The following is an 18,004-nucleotide window of genomic DNA, read 5'->3' on the forward strand; positions in this document are numbered from 1 at the left end:
CCTCTAGTGTCTGTGAAGTGCCCTCACCGCTGTGCCCCGGGGCACTAGCCAATGTTCTAATTCCCATCGAGGTGCTAGTATCTACGCTGGTGCCTCCCTGGCAGAGATGTTGTGACGCTGGTGACGTCAGGGCCCTCAGGTGTGAGAGGGGGCTCCTGCTGCTCCTTCTTCCAGCCCTGCTCCACTGATGCTGAAAAAAAAGAACGAGGATATTGGATCAGTTAACGTGGAGACAATGTAAATCTGCGCCCCTGTACCCTGGATCATTATGCGTTCATCCTTCCATTAGCAATGGTTAAGCCATGTTACAAACTTCAATCACTGAACATTCAGCACTGCCATTTCTGTTGGGAGACCAATGGTGACCTCACTGCTGGGCACACATACCTGCCCGTGGCACCCCAGCCTCATCGACACTGGTAGACCTGGGCACATGGCGCCTCTTCTGATCTGGGGCCTCCTGTTTGAAGCAGTGGAGGCTGGTCAACTGGGCTGGCCCTCTGCCAGTCCTCACCCACTCGGTGGCATTGTGTGCATTCTTCTCCTGAAAAGGAGAGAAGAGCATTGATTAGTGCTACTTGTACTTGGATTCTCTTCACGGACAGCCCATCCCAACCAGAGTGGGGCATTGCAGGGCTCAATTGCCTCACCCCAGTGCTGCCGAACACTCACGCAAAGATGTTAGGCCTGTCACCACCTCCCTTGCCAAATGCTGACTACACTACATTTGGCACCACACGGTCTAACTTTCCACAGCAAGGAGGCGCAAGCACGTGGAGTGCAGGGGACAGCAGACTGATCGGTGCCAATACCACCTTGAAGCTCCCCTCCCAGCATGTCATTACCCTGACTTTGATGTGTCCTAGAATTCCAGCACTGCGCCTCGGTGCAGCTCCTCCAGGTTGCCCCCAAAACAGTAATAAAAACAAAAAAACTGCGGATGCTGGAAATCCAAAACAAAAACAGAATTACCTGGAAAAACTCAGCAGGTCTGGCAGCATCGGCGGAGAAGAAAAGAGTTGACGTTTCGAGTCCTCATGACCCTTCGACAGAACTTGAGTTCGAGTCCAAGAAAGAGTTGAAATATAAGCTGGTTTAAGGTGTGTGTGTGGGGGGCGGAGAGATAGAGAGACAGAGAGGTTGGGGGGGGGGGGTGTGGTTGTAGGGACAAACAAGCAGTGATAGAAGCAGATCATCAAAAGATGTCAACGACAATAGTACAATAGAACTTCTATTGTACTATTGTCGTTGACATCTTTTGATGATCTGCTTCTATCACTGCTTGTTTGTCCCTACAACCACACCACCCCCCCTCCACCTCTCTGTCTCTCTATCTCTCCGCCCCCCACACACACACCTTAAACCAGCTTATATTTCAACTCTTTCTTGGACTCGAACTCAAGTTCTGTCGAAGGGTCATGAGGACTCGAAACGTCAACTCTTTTCTTCTCCGCCGATGCTGCCAGACCTGCTGAGTTTTTCCAGGTAATTCTGTTTTTGCCCCAAAACAGTAATGTGGGTCTCGGTGTACCACATGCTGCGGGTGCAGAACCCATCTCTTCACCACCCTCTCAGGGTGACGGCATGGGCAATATCTGCTGGTTCACCCAGCGAAGGACACATGTCGTCAATGATTCAATGCAGGCACTACGCTCAGACTTGGGGTGGGAGACGCCGGGGGGGAATGCCTACTTGCTGGGTTAATTGACCAATGCCAATATGGTACTCACCCTTCCCGAGCGCAACAGGTCGTTGAAGCGTTTGCGACATTGGACCCAGGAGCACTGCACCACGTCGTGGGAGCTCACCATCTCCGCCACCTCCTCCCAGGCATGTTTGGTCATGTCGGGGGGGCCTCCTCCTCCTGTCCTGGGGTACCAACACCTCCTGCCGTGTTGCCACCTCCTCGGGAGCTACGATTAACGCTGGGTGAGCCTTAATTGGTTCCCACCCACCCGCGCTCCCGCACCACCTGCCAGGCAGAAAATTCTGCCCCTATAGTTTGTGATTGGTCCTGGCAGCGTGATCTGCCATTTCCACCATTTTGGGGGTTGTTTTCAGTTTTCTTCTTATTTCTTTAGGGTGGGTTCGAATTTTTCAAATTTGCTCTCTGTTCAAACAGACAATTACTGATTCAATTGTTTGCAAACACCAGTTACAGTGTACTGCTCATTTGACAGTAAGTAAAGCTATCCTATTAAAATTTAATAATTGATGGTTCATGTTTAAGATTTTATGTATTTTCTGAACTCTTAAAGAAACAACATCCCCCCTAGCAAAGGCACCCCTAGGTAGCAGTGATCATAATATGGTTGAATTTTACATTTGTTTTGAGGGAGAAACAAGTGCGTCCGAGATTAGTATTTTAAACTTAAATGAGGGTAATTATGAGGGCATGGAAGCAGAGCTTGGTAAAGTGAACTGGCAAATGCGGTTAAGGAATAGGTCAATAGAAGTTCAGTAGCAGACATTTAAAGGGACATTTCAGAAAACACAGGATATATACATTCCAATGAGAAAGAAAAATTCCAGGGCGTGGGCCCACCATCCGTGGTTAACTAAAAAAGATTAAAGACAGTATCAAACTTAAAGAAAAAGCATATAATTGTGCAAAGAAAGTTGGCAGATCAGAACACTGGAAAGAATATAAAGAACAGCAAAGACTGACAAAAAGATTAATGAGGGGAAAATTACAGTATGACAGAAAGCTAGCTAGTAATATAAAGACGGATTGTAAGAGTTTCTATAGATATTTAAATAAGAAAGGAGTTAACAAAGTGAATGATGGTCCTATAGAAAGTGCATCTGGGGAATTGATAATGGAAAGTAGGGAGATGACGCTTGAATTTAATAGATATTTTGCTTCGGTCTTTACTAGTGGACACAAGTAACATCCCAGAAATAATTCAGGAAATGGAAGGGAGGGAGGAACTCAGGAAAAGTACAATCACCAGGGAAGCGGTATTGAGCAAATTGCTGGGGCTGCGGGCTGACAAATCCCCAGGTCCGGATGGATTTCACCCTAAGGTCTTGAAAGAAGTGGCTAGTGAGATAGTTTATGTGCTGGTTTTAATTTTCCAAAATTCCCTAGATTCGGGGAAGGTTCCATTAGCTTGGAAAATAGAAAATATAACTCCTTTATTCAAAAAGAGTGGGAGACAGAAAGCAGGAAACTGCAGACCAGTTAGCCTAACTTCTGTCATAGGGAAGATGTTCGAAGCTATTATTGAAGATGTATAGCAGGGCACTTAGAAAAATTCAAGGCAACCAGGCAAATTCAACATGGCTTTGTAAAAGGGAAATCATGTTTAACCAATTTATTGGAGTTCTTTAAAGGAGTCACATGTGCTATGGATAAAGGGGAACCAGTGGATGTACTGTACTTAGGTTTCTGGAAGACAGTTGATAAAGTGCCACACCAAAGGTTATTGCAGAAAATAAAAGCTCATGGTGTAGGGGGTAACATATTGGCATGGATACAAGATTGGCTGGCTAACAGGAAGCAGAGAGTTGGCATAAATGGGTAGTTTTCTGGTTGTCAGGATGTGACGAATGGTGTGCCATAGGGACCAGTGCTGGGGACTCGACTTCTTACAGTATATGTAAATGACTTGGATGAAGGGACCAAGGCAATGGTTGCTAAATTTGCTAATGACACAAAGATAGGAAGGAAAGTAAATTGTGAAGAGGATGTAACGAGGCTACAGTTTAACACAGATGGTTAAGTGAGTGGGCAAAAATCTGGCAAATGGAGTATAATGTGTGCAAATATGAAATTGTTCATTTTGGCAGGAAGAATAAAAAATAAATTTACTATCTTAATGGTAAGAGGTTGGAGAGCTCTGAGATTCAGAGGGATCTGGGTGTTTACAGAATGCATGAATCGCAAAAGGTTAGTATGGTAAAGGTACGGCAAGTAATTAGGAAAGCTAGTAGAATGTTATCATTTATTGTGAGGGGTCTTGATTACAAACATAGGGAGGTTATGCTTCAGGTGTACAGGGAATCAGTAATGCCGCAGCTGGAGTAGTGCATACAATACTGTTCTCCTTATTTAAAGAAAGATGTGAATGTGTTAGAAGCAGTTCAGAGAAGGTTTACTAGGCTAATACCAGGAACAGGCGCGTTGTCTTATGAGGAAAGGCTGGACAGGTTAGGCTTGTATCCACTGGAATTTAGAAGAGTAAGAGGCAACTTAATTGAAACCTTTAAGATCCTGAGGGGTCTTGACAGAGTGGATATGGAGAGGATGTTTCCTCTTGTGGGAGAATCTAGAACTAGGGATCATTGTTTAAAAATAAGGGGTTGCTCATTTAAGATAGGGATGAGCAGAATGTTTTTCTCTCAGAGGGTTGAGAGTCTTTGGAACTCTCTTCCTCAAATAATGGTGGAAGCAGAGTCTTTGAATATTTTTAAGACAGAGCTAGATAGATTCTTGATTAACAAGGGGGCGTAAGGTTATTGGGGGTTGGCAGGAATGTGAGTTGAGGTTACATTCAGATCAGCCATGATCTTTATGAATGGCAGAGCAGGCCCAAGTGGCCCACTCCTGCTCCTAATTTGTATGTTTGTATGTATTTTCCCATATTATACAGGCTCTGACTTTTTAAAATCAACACTGACAACTGGAAAAATATATAAGTGCTCAATTATCTTGAAATCAGTGGGCTTAAATTCAGCTTGGATAATTGTGCAACACAAGTGATATTCTCTTCCGCTCCGCAATTTTCTTTTCCAATAATTTCTAAAATCGCTATCAATTTCGCCACTGCCTGTTTTGTGCTATCATTCAAGACAAATTTCCCATGTCCAGAATGATATTTATTGATTGGTTATACTGTATTTACGCGTCTCCCACACTTTTCCTATAGAAATGTATCTTCAATGCCCTTGTGTTGCTTGCCATAGGTGCACGTGCCTCATCGTTGCTCAATGTTCCCCCGGGTCTTTTACTGATAGAATGCCAAACTGTGAAAGCTACAGACTGCAAATGGCGCACAAGATCATTATTTTTAAAGTCATTTTTGTGACCCAGGAATAGCCACTGGATACAGTGAAATAAAGATGATGAATGACAGATAGTTCTGTCTGATTTTAACAGAAGATGAAGGTTGACTGAGTCATATGCTGTTCCCTATATCTGTTTCAAGCTACATTAAACATCAGAAGTAGCTACAGCTCCCTTAAGGTCTTAAAACTCTCTGAAGTCCTGAACTTGCGCCAATATATCTATTTTGCTTGGAATTACCATAGGTATAAGGTGAAAACAAAGATTGCATTTTTTTTAAATGTAGAGCAACAGGTACAAGTGTTATGGATTTTAAAAATTGTGTACCAAAGACATTTCAGGTAGATTTTAACTGATGGGTAGCTGACAAATGGAGCACCCCAGCCATCAGTCCATTCCAGGGAGCAAAGAAGCTGGAATCATGTTGATGTTTGGGTCTACTTGAAGTGGATTCAGTGAGCTGTGAGCGCTAAATGGATGTCCAGAAGGAGCTCACTTGGCCTGAACAATTTTGGTTAACACGTACACTTAATCAGGACGTGGGGAGGGAGCAGTCAAAGAATAGGAAACAATTCCAGATCAGCAGCAACTCGCAGTATCCTTGTAGAACCAAGAGGAACATGCCAGCTCCACAAAAATGTAAGTAGAAAACTTCTTGGGGCCATTCATGGAATAGCCAGCAACGGTCCCGTGAAGGACCACTGCTTTGATTTCTCAATGGCAGCACATACATGTCTCTTAAAATTACAATCAGGGTACTAACTGTGGCCATCACTTGGAGGCCTATCACATGAAGCTGGCACGAGTTCCAGCCATTCAAGGGGAACCCTTTTAAATTGACAATAGCCAGACCATCAGTGTTAAAAGGTATTAAGTCTACTGACCCATTCTGTGGGCATTACCACCTGTTTATGCCAATTTCAGCCAGTTAACATTGGCTCAATTTTCTCCTCACAAATGCTTCAGGCAAAAGACTCAAATTGTTTTGCCTGTCAATTACAGGCATAATGCAGGGAAATCCCAACTGGAAGATCTTTAGATAAATTCTCATCTCCACCAAATGGGTGGAAATCTGATTGCCCACCAGTTATGGAATCCATCAGTCCACTGAAGTCAATGGGATGAAAATCAGATGGGTTCTAAAGCGGGTGGGTAATGCACTCTGCCAGGTTTTTGGATATGCACCTTAGATAAACATTTACTGCCACAAACACATTCACAACTGATATTCACAGTCAACCTTGCTCTTGAAAAGAATTGTTGAAAGTTTCAGCTGGGTCTTCTGAAGAAGTCATACGGACTTGAAACATTAACTCTGTTTCTCTCTCCACAAATACTGCCAGACCGGCTGGGTTTTTCCAGCATTTTCTGTTTTTATTTCTTCTGGGGGAAGGGTTGTGAAACTTATTGGGCAGGAGACGCTTCCCAGATCACTTTTAGCTTCTGGCTTTCAGGTTGAGCAAGCTGTATGAGGAGGCTGTGTGGAGTATTTGTTGCTACACCCGTGATTGTTACTTGATTGAGAAGCAGAAAGGAAAAGATGGGGCCTTAGCTGAGAGATTATGCAAAGGAAATAAATTCCAACTGGATCAATAGTTTCCAAGTTTCTTGACAACACTAAGGCCAGAATATTGCCATTGGCGTGTGGGGGCGGGCCTGAAAAGCCAATGCACATTTGGTGGGCGCGTGCTGGAGGCAGCTGCGTGCTCGCCGAGCTGTCAATGGTGAGATGAAGTTGCCTGAAGGTTTTATAAAATTATTAATTAATTTTTGCACAATTCACAAACATGTCCCAGCTCATGTCACATGATGGGACATGTTTAATTTTTTTTCTTCCTTTATTGAAAAGTTTCACTCTCAACTTAATCTCCCTGAGGCAGCTCTGTACCTCAAGGAGATTGTTGCACTCTTTCACATGCATGTGTGAAAGAGCACAGGCCCCGACTCTCTCTCCACCCCCCACCCCACTGCCCGCACAGGATCACTGAGTGCTACCAGCCATGTGTCTCACTGGGCGGGCCTTAAATGGTGGCATGTAGCCGATTGCAGGTGGCGATTGGCTCCACACCCGTGCCCACCTGCTCCTGCCCAGCTCGCCCGGATTTCAGTGAATCGACAAGACATTAAATAAAAATCTTTTTCAAATAATTAACAACAATTGAAAAAAGATACCTTTATACTTAGCCCAAATCCACCAATTGTTTGTCTTCTAATTGTAACTGTTCTTTCCTACAGAAGGAACAGAATAGTTTGAATTTTAGATTATGTAATTCACTGTAAATACAAACATTCAAATATTAAACAATTCTCACATCATTTAAAATGTCAAATTTTAACAGGCATAACCAGTGTCTTCCTTAAATGGAGGGTTCACAAGAATTTGTAGAGGTATTTTACGAGTCCATGCTGGTAATAGGGGATCTCACACTCTAGCAGTGAAAATCTCTCCCATCAGCAATAGGAGTCTCAACTACCAGCCTCTCTTGTTGATTGTAGGGTGTCTCACCTGCCTACAGGGACAGTCTCAGCTGTTGGCACGGGGAGCCTCACTAATCATGGAGGGAGTCAAACTAACAGCCCTCCCACTGGCTGGGTGCGCAGAAAACTTGGACAAAGAGGCACATTGTCAGCCGATCAGTTAGACCCAAAGAGAAATCCTGGCCCAGTGAAAAGAAACTCATCTCAAGCCAGAGTCAGTCAGGAAATATGTAACTGACAAGTTAAGTGGGACCACGAAGAGGAAGATTTTGTTTTTTAATTCTTCTTGAGCAGTGTGTGCACTTAATTGAATTGAGGTAAGATTTGACTTTCGCTATGTATGTATGTTTACTTAACACTAATGCAACTTAACAATTTCTCAGTAAAGTGTTCCAGTTCACCTTTGGAAAGATTGAAGAACTTCATGTGAAGGCATGTGCAAAAGATACAGGGGGAGAAAACAATCTGAATAGCATGCATTGTTAGCACTACACAGCTTCCGAATGGTGGAAAATGAGGTCCAAGTTGTCAGACACCATTTGCAGTTTTTTTGTTTTTAACCATTTGGGTAGAGCAGCTTTTGCACATACCTAATGACTGGTGTGGTGTGGGAAATAGAAAATATCACAATGGAGAAACTACAAGGCCGCAAATAGTTAACATCAGAAGAAAACTAACCAAAATCTATCCACTACATTCAAAATAGTATCTGTTCCAAACATTCAGAAATGATGAAGCTATCAAGTATAGAGACACAAATTAGAAAACAGATTTGTTTGCACAAATCAGAAAATCACTTCCAGTATGTTTCCAATAATTTTAAAGATGTTATTGCTCAATCAACAAATATTTAGCAAGCATAAGCAACCAGGTATAATGTCATCATTCCAGGGATGCAATGTTGCATCTGAAAGCAGTATGCCATTGGTAAGTGTGCTATAATTTAAGTGAACTTGGTATAGGTTTCACGACACCTCTCCAGCTTGGTTAATATGAATTCTGCTGGCAAAGGGAGGACCATCCTTTGGAAGGGCCAGTGGCAATAAATAAACTCAAACCAGAAATCTCAAACAATTTTGCCAAAAGGGTTCTTGGTCTATTGTTCTGGTTGAATGGAATCTAGAGTATTACAGAATCACTTAATCTTGAAATGGCTTTGTGTTACAAGAAGGGTATCAGTTCCAATTCATAGCTCATTTTCAATAACTATCTCATTTTTGTCTATGTACCAGCTGTTCAATTATATTTAATGCCTGGTTGAGTGGACAATACCTCCATGGGTCAATTGGTGATCCATCTCTATTGTCGTTTTCTTTTTTCTTGTGTGCTTAATCAGTGAGTCTATTAGTTTTGTTAATTATATTTGTAGTATTAGAGTGTTCAGGGCTGAATGAGGTTAATATGTGGCACTGGATAAACAAGGCTGCCCACATGATAATGGATGAGAGAGTCACATGACTAGGAGCCGAGAAGAAGAAAGCTCATGGCTTAGCCTGAGTAATACCTGGATTGTTGTATATCTGTAAATAGTTATGTTCATACAGACAGATCTATGTCTCTGCAATTGTTCCTTAGCCAGTCACAGCCAACATACAACATGGTGGCAGCAGTGAAGGACCGCAAAATCCCCAAAAATCAACTTTAAAAAGTCTGATCTGAAAAAAAGGCCTCAAAACTGAAAACTTCAGTAAGACAGTTGAAAATTTCCAAAAGAGCTCCATGGAATACTTGGAGGCTGAAAGGCAGAGGAAAAAAACTGTCCATCTTTCCAAGAGCTACACCACAACATGTGATGGTCTGCGTAAAATCCCGATCCAGCAGCAGAGTCAAAGAACCTAGTGACGATCAAGGAAGGATAAGCAAACCTTGAAAAAATGCTCAAAATTTTAAAATTAATGGTGCAGTAAGCAAGCAGCACTGGGGAAAATTCCATTTTAGCGAGAGTGGGTTTCCATACCCCACAGCCTGGGTCTGAGGCACCATTACACATTGTGAGCATGAGGGTATCAAGTATTAGCAGTTAAAAAAAAAATTTGGCTGCATGGACATGATTTCCCAATGGGAGGAAAGCAGTGAACAGGGCTTAATGATAACTTCCAGCGAGTCATTTCAAAATTCTGTAAAGCTTAGGAATGACTATTCAAAAAGGTCACTGACCACAGAAGGTATCAGTAAAAGCCTGATCAGTGTAGGAAAGCTCCATTACTGCAACAAGTTTTAAAAATCAATGCATGTCCCCTAAGAGTTGAGAACAGCTATAGATTCCAAATTCACCTTGCCAGACTGATGCAGGCCTCTGGAAGGGACAGATAAGACACAGAATTGAACACTATGGAGGGAGAGATTCTTAAGATTCAGAATTACATCCGGATTGAACAATACGTCAGAGGCTGAACAAGTCAATACACTATTTTACTCTATTGGAACAATTGCTGAAGATGTGAAATCAATACAAGGCATTAATAAAACATCAGACAAAGTTGAAGAAGTCTTAAAAGCCCTTAATAATTATTTTAATTTATGGAGTAACAAGATATTAGGAAGAGCCAAGTTTAACAAAAGGGTCCAGAAACCAGGTGAACCAGTAGATACATTTATCAATTACCTGTGTCAATTGGCTGAAGGTTGCAAAAATGGCGATCTTAAAACTGAGCTGATACAAGACTGCGTTTCAATCGGGATTACCGACAGCACCCAATCTGACCTGCTGCAATCCAAAAAAGACTTAATTTCGGAAAAGCCAATCAGAGCTCCATAAACAAAATAGAGCCATACTAAGAGGAGAAGACAAACCATGATTCAGAAACCCCCCCAATGATGGTACAAAACTCCAGGGTAAAAGACCCCTTATGGAACAAAAGTTCAATACACCACTAAACCATGCCAGTGCTGTGGCACCAAAAAACCGCACAGGCAGGAACAGTGCCCCGCAAGCACTGCAGAATGCCTTCATTGTAAAAGGTTTGGACACTTTGGAAAGATGTGCAGAAATAAAACTTCTATATACACACAGGATAATGAGAGGATCTTTGCACGCAAAGCCATTAACAAAAGTGAGGAATCTCAACAAGAAGAGGAACAACAATGTTTCCTAGGTGAGATCAAAGATCCAAGATACCTATTCTGGAATGCAGACTTTTGTGTCAATAGACACATCACTAATTTCAAATTGGATACAGGGGCAAGCTTAACCGTCTTGTCCGACAAAAGAAAAGTGGCTGGTAAACCAATCACTGAGGACAGTTAAAACCCAGTTATATGGTCCTGGAGGGATAAAACTACCAGCCATAGGCATGATGCGAGCAACGCTCTAATACAAGAACAAACAGATACTGGAAACATTTAATGTTTCTCGCAATCAAGAATTTTCTCCTCCGAGCCAAAAACCCTGTGTCGACATCAACCTCATCGAAACAGCAGAGGATGTCAATCAACAGACAGTCACCTATGATATTAAATCGCCCAAAATGCACTGACAATCTAGACTGGGACTTCAGTGATGATTTTTTTGACAGTCTTCAGAGAGAATGATAGTATGACCCTTACCCAGGAAGCTGTTCAGGAGACAGCAAATAAACTTGTTCTCACCAAATAGGTGATGAACCAGTTGGATCAACGAGTACCAGAGTGCGACAATGATCCTTCAGCACTTCGTGAGTGGACAGAGAAGGGGAAAGATGAAACTCAAGTCCAATACCACATTCATCCAATTGCAGTGGCCCCTTTATAAGCACATCCATATCTATCCATTCAAGTGGCGGTCAAGGATTCAAGCAGTCAATCAAGTCCAGAACTAGAATGACATCATAAGACAGTGCGAGGGAGCAGCGGAGAAATCAGAACCAGCATGAGTGCGGGGAAGCTACAAAAAGTGACGTCAGCACAAAGGTGAGACCTGATTGGTGAGACTTGGGTAAGTGTTTTTCTCCAATTTTTTCTCTGATTTTTCTGCAGTTTAAAATAGATTAAGCTAAGGAAAGGTAAAGGTTCTAGTCTTTATTTAAAGCACATAAATAATTTAATGATTTTTTACTGTATTTAACTTAAAGTAAGGTGTTTTTTCAACCTGAGGCATGGCAGGGAAGTTCAGTCCCATGTTATGTACAGCCTGCAACATGTGGGAAGTCCTAGATGCTCCTTGCGCTGTGACTGACCAGGTGAGCAGGACGTGCCACCAGGCACAGCTACTTGAGCTCCGGGCTTTGGAGCTTGAGCTGCAGCTGGAAGCACAGAGGTGCATCCGCGAGGCTGAGAGTTTCGCGAATAGCACGTTTTTAGACGTGGTCACCCCACAGCTTACGGATGTGCAGACAGAGAGGGAATGAGGGAATGTAGCTACGAGGAGAGATTGGATAGGTTGGAGTTAATTTCCTTAGAACAAAGAAGGCTGAGAGGTGACTTGAATGAGGTGTAAAATTATGAGGGGAATAGATAGAGTGGACAGGATAAAATTGTTTCACTTGATGGAGGATTCTAGAACCAGGGTCATAGATTCAAGATAAGTGGCAGAAGGTGTAGGGGGGACATGAGGAAGAACTTTTTTATGCCGAGGGTAGTGGATGTCTGGAATTCACTGCCCAAGTTGGTGGTAGACGCAGAAACATTAAACTCTTTTAAAAAGTACCTGGACCTGCACCTAAAGTGCTGTAAGCTGCAGGGCTATGGGCCGGGTGCAGGAACAAGGGACTAGAAAGGACACCTGGATGTCCTCGGGCTGGCATGGACAAGATGGGCTGAATGGCCTCCTTCTGTGCTGTAACCTTTCTCTGGTTCGATGGTTCTATGGGTGACCATCAGTCAGAAGAAAGGTGTCAGGCAGGTAGTCAGGAAATCCCCAGGGTGCATCTCGCTCAAGAACCATTTTTCTGTGTTGGAAAACTTTGAGAGTGGTGGTTCCTCTGGGGATTGCAGCCACGCTCATGACCCTGTGAGTGGCTCAGCTGCACAGGGTGGAGAGGAAAAAGAGGGAAGAGTAATAGTGGTAGGAGACTCAATAGTAAGGGGAACAGACAGTCGTTTCTGCAGCCGGAGACGTGACTCCAGGATGGTATGTTTCCTTCCTGGTACCAGGGTCAAGGATAACACTGAACGGCTGCAGTGCATTCTAAAGGAGGAGGGCAAGCAGACAGAGATCCTGCTACATATTGGTACTTTCGACATAGGTAGAAAGAGAGATGAGGTCCTGCAAGCAGAATTTAGGGAGCTAGGAAGCAGATTAAAAAACGGAACCTCAAAGGTGGTAATCTCTGGATTATTTCCGGTGCCACACGCTAGTGAGTATAGAAATTAGGAGGTTAGTCCAATGAATGTGTGGCTGGACAGATGGTGCAAGAGGGAGGGCTTTAGATTTCTGGGGGCAGTGGGACCTGTACAAGGTTTGCACCTGAACTGGAATGGGACCAACATCCTAGCGGGAAGGTTTGCTAGTGCTGTTGGGGTGGTGAGGGGGGAAAGAGTTTAAACTAATTTGGCAGGGGGGGTGGGATCCTGAGAGGAGGCTCAGCAGGGGGAGATGCACAGCCAAAATTAGAAGAGAGAGCAAGTGAGTCTGGAAGGCAAAGAAGTTATAGGCCAGTTAAGGCACAAAGGAGTTTGGCAAGGTTGAATGGTATTTATTTTAATGCAAGGAGTTTGACGAATAAGGCAGATGAGTTGAGGGCACAAATTAACATGCGCAAGTATGATGTCATCGCTGTCACAGAGACATGGTTGAGAAAGGGGCAGGATTGGCAGCTCAATATACCAAGTTATAGGGTCTTCCGGCTAGGCAGGGAAGGAGGTAAAAGAGAAGGGGCTAGCGCAATATTGATCAAGAAATCAATTACAGCAGTAAGGAGGGATGACATCTTAGAAGGCTCCTCAAATGAAGCCATTTGGGTAGAACTTAAAAACATAAAAGGAGCAATCACATTGCTGGGAGTGTACTATAGACTCCTAAACAGTCAGAGAGAAATAGAAGAGCAGATATGTAGGCAAATTTCAGAGAAGTGTAAAAATAATAAAGTAGTAGTTGAGGGGGGTTTCAACTTCCCCAACATTAACTGGGTTAATCATAGTGTGATAGGTTTAGAGGGAGCAAAATTCTTAAAATGCATCTAGGAGGGCTTTTTAAGCCAGTACGTAGAAGGTCCTACAAGAGAGGGGGCGGTCCTGGACTTAATTTTAGGGAATGAAACCAGGCAAGTGGTAGAGGTATCAGTGGGGGAACATTTTGCAGATAGTGATCATAACTCCATTAGACTCAAGGTTGTTATGGAGAAGGACAAGGATGGGCCAGAGTCCTAAATTGGGGGAAGGCCGATTTTAATAAGATCAGATATGATTTGGCCAGAGTGGACTAGGAGCAATGAATTTTAGGTAAATCTGCGTCAGAGCAATGGGACTCATTCAAGAAGGAAATAGGGAGAGTACAGAGCCAACCTATCCCAGTAAAGATAAAGGGTGGAACCAACAAATCCAAGGAACCCTGGATGTTGAGGGATATACAGGGTTGGATAAAGAGAAAAAGGGAGGCTTATGGCAGATATGGAGGGCTCAAAACAGCAGAAGCCCTAGAGGAGTATAGAATGTGTAGGGGGGAACTTAAAAAAGAAATTAAGAGAGTAAAAAGGGGGCATGCAAAAACAATAGCAGGTAAAATAAAGGAAAATCCAAAGTTATTTTACAAGTGCTTTAAGAGTATGATGATAACGAGGGAAAGAGTGGGCCCATTAAGGACCAGAGTGGTAATTTGTGTGGGGAGCCAGAAGACATACATAAGAACATAAAAACATAAGAACTAGGAGCAGGAGTAGGTAATTCAGCCCCCTCGAGCCTGCCCCGCCATTTTATACGATCATGGCTGATCTTATTTTGGCCTCAACTCAAATTTCCCGCCCTCTCTCCATAACCTTTCAACCTGTTACTAATTACAAATATGTCTATCTCCTCCTTAAAATTCATTCAGCGTCCCAGCATTCACTGCACTCTGAGGTAGTGAATTCCACAGATTCACAACCCTTTGAAAAAAGTAATTCCTCCTCATCTCGTTTTTAAATCTCCCACCCCTTAGACTAAAACTCTGGCCTCTCATTCTAGAATGCCCTACAAGGGGAAACATCCGCTCCACATCTACTTTGTCTATCCCCTTTAGCATCTCATATACCTCAATTAGATCTCCTCTCATCCTTCTAAACTCTAGCGAGTATAGGCCAAAACGGCTCAATCTCTCCTCAAAAGACAAGCCCTGCATCCCTGGAATAATTCTAGTAAACCTCCTCTGAACCACCTCCAGTGGAACTACATCCTTCCTCAAGTAAGTGGACCAAAACTGTGCACAGTACTCCAGGTGCGGTCTCACCAATGCCTTGTACGTTTGCAACAACACTTCCCTATTTTTATACTCTATTCCTTTAGCAATAAATGCCAAAATTCCATTTGCCTTCCTTAATACCTGCTGTACCTGCATACTAGCTTTCAGCGATTCATGCACAAGGTCACCCAGATTTGTCTGCAATGAAGCATTCTGAAGTTTCTCTCCATTTAAATAATATGTCATCTTTTTATTCTTCCAACCAAAATGGATAACCTCACACTTATCCATGTTAAACTCTGCCAAGTTTTGGCCTATTCATGTAACCTGTCCATATCCATTTGTAAATTTCTTATTTCTTCATTGCAACTTACTTTCCCACCTATTTTAGTGTCATCTGCAAATTTAGCTATAGTACCTTCTATCCCTGAATCCAAGTCAATAATATAGATTGTAACCCTGTGGCACCCCACTAGTTACAGCTTGTCATCCAGAAAAAGACCCATTTATCCTGACTCTGCATTCTGTTGGTTAGCCAATCTTCTATCCATGCTAACATATTACCCCTAACTCCATGTGATCTTATCTTGTGTATTAATCTTTTGTGCGGCACCTTATCAATGGCCTTCTGGAAGTCCAGGTATACTACATCTACAGGATCCCCATTATCCACCTTGCTTGTCACATCTTCAAAGTACTCCAGCAAATTAGTCAGACATGATATACTCTTAATAAAACCATGATGGATTGCATTTTGATTTTCCAAATGCCCCATTACTACTTCCTTAATAATGAATTCCAACAATTTCTCAACAACAGATGTTAAACTAACTGGTCTATAGTTTCCTACTTTCTGTCCCCCCACCCCCCCCCACCCCCCCCCCACCCCCCCCCCCCCCCCCCCCAACCCTTTTGAATCCATGGAATTTTGGAATATTATAGCCAATGCAACCACTATCTCTGCTGCCACTTCCTTTATGACCCTGGGATGTAGGCCATCAAGTCCTGGGGACATGTCACCCTTTAATCCCAATAGTTTGCTCAGTACTTTTTCTCCAGTGATGGCGATTATTCTAAGTTTCTCCTTCTCTATACCCTCTGCATTACCTGTTACTATTGGGATGTCCTCCACCGTGAAAACTGAGGCAAAATATTGATTAAATGCCTCTGCCATTTCTGTATTCCCCAATATTAACTCCTCAGTCTCATCCTCCAAGAGACCAACATTCACTTTAGCTACTCTCTATCCTTTTATATACTTGTAGAAGCTTTTGCTATCAGTTTTTACATTTTGCGTTAGTTTTCTTTCATAATTTACCTTTGATCTTTCTGTTTTTTTTTTAGTAATCCTTTGTTGATCTTTAAAAGTTTCCCAATCTTCCAGCCTGCCAATGACTTTTGCAATTTCGTATGCCTTAGTTTTTGCCTTTATGTTATATTTAACTTCCTCGCTTAGCCACGGATGCTTTAATCCCCTCTTACCATCTTTCTTCCTCTTTGGAATATATTTAACTTGGGAGGAATTGAATATCTCCTTAAATATCTGCCACAATTCATCAACTTTCCTACCTTGTAGCCTTCCTGCCCAGTCCACCAGGGCCAAATCTGCCCTCATGCCAATCGTGTGGGACTCAAGTTTCTCGCCCTCAAACTGAACTTGAAATTCTAGCATGCTATGGTCATTCTTTCCTAGATCTTTACTATGGGATCAATTAATCCCATCTCATTACACAAAACCAAATCCAGAATACCTGCTCCCTGGTTGGTTCCACAACATATTGCTCCAAGAAACAATCTCTAATACACTCTATGAACTCTCCCTCGAGGCTACCCTTGCCAATTTCATTAGTCCAGTTTATATGTATATTAAAATCATCCATGATTATTGCCGTGCCTTTCTTACATGTTCCAGTATTTCCTGGTTTATACTGTGCCCTACTGCTGAACTCCTGTTTGGGGACCTATAGATTACTCCCATCAGTGACTTCTTTCCCTTGCTATTTCTTATTTATACCCAGACTGATGCTACATCATGCTCTCCAGTGCCTATCATTCCTCACTATAGCACTGATCTCTTCCTTTCCTAACAAAGCCACATTGCCTCCTTATCCCTCCCTGCCTATCCTTCCGAAATACTGAGTACCCTTGGATATTCAACTCCCAAATCTGTTCTCTCTCTAATCACGTCTCAGTAATCACCACCAAATCATACCTATTTATCTCTATTTGTGCTGTTAATTCATTAGTTTGATTCCAAATGCTACGTGCATTCAGGTACAAAACCTTTAAGTTTGCCCTATTGTCAATTTTCCCTACTCTTATATGATTCTTTGGTGCAATAAGGCATTCACAGACTCTGTCCCTTCCTTTCACTTTTTGGTAACAATCAGTCCCGCCATTAACCTGCATTCTTACCCTCTCCTTAAACTTTGATTTTTTATATTTCCATGCAACTGAACCCTCCCCCCCACCCCACTATTTAGTTTAAAGCCCTATCTACAACCCTAGTTATACGATTTGCCAGGACACTGGTCCCAGCATGATTCAAGTGGAGCCATCCGAACGGAATAGCTCCCTCTATCCCCAGTACTGCTGCCAATGTCCCAAGAACTCGAACCCATTTCTCCACACCAATCTATGAGACACGCATTTACCTCCTTAATATTATTGACGCTGTGCCAATTAGCTCGTGGCTCAGATAGTAATCCAAAGATTATTACCTTTTAGGTTCTGCTTTTTAATTTAGCCCCTAGCTGCTCATATACCCTCAGCAGAACCTTTTTCCTCATTCTACCTATATTGTTGGTACCTACATGGACCACAACAACTGGATCTTTCCCCTCCAACTCCAAGTTCCTTTGCAGCCCAGATGAAATATCCTTAACCCTGGCACCAGGTAGACAACACAGCCTTCAGGACTCTGTATCCTGGCCACAGAGAACAGTATCTATTCCCCTAACCATACTATCCCTGATTACTACTATATTTCTCTTTTCTCCCCCCACTTGAATGGCTCCCTGTACCAAGGTGCTATGGTCAGTTTGCTCAATCTCCCTACAGTCCCCACTCTCGTCCACACAGGAGCAAGAATCTTGAACCTGTTGGATAAGGGTAAGGGCTGAGGCTCCTGGAGTGCTACTTCCTGGATCCCGCTACTTGTCTCACTCATAGTCACACCCTCCTGTCCCTGACCACTGGCCGAATTTAAGGTAGTTAATCTAAGGGGT

General features: G+C 42.9%; 1 protein-coding gene across 1 annotated transcript in view; it reads right to left on the reverse strand.

Annotated features, from left to right (window-relative positions):
- sntg1 (syntrophin, gamma 1) overlaps positions 1 to 18,004 on the reverse strand; it is a 226,029-nt gene that overhangs the window by 160,699 nt on the left and 47,326 nt on the right. The window contains exon 4 of the mRNA XM_041190296.1: positions 7,181 to 7,237. Within this exon, the coding sequence (XP_041046230.1) occupies positions 7,181 to 7,237 (57 nt within the window). The remainder of the gene's footprint in view (positions 1 to 7,180; positions 7,238 to 18,004) is intronic.

This window comes from Carcharodon carcharias, chromosome 6 (genome assembly GCF_017639515.1).
Source record: "Carcharodon carcharias isolate sCarCar2 chromosome 6, sCarCar2.pri, whole genome shotgun sequence".
NCBI lineage: Eukaryota > Metazoa > Chordata > Chondrichthyes > Lamniformes > Lamnidae > Carcharodon > Carcharodon carcharias.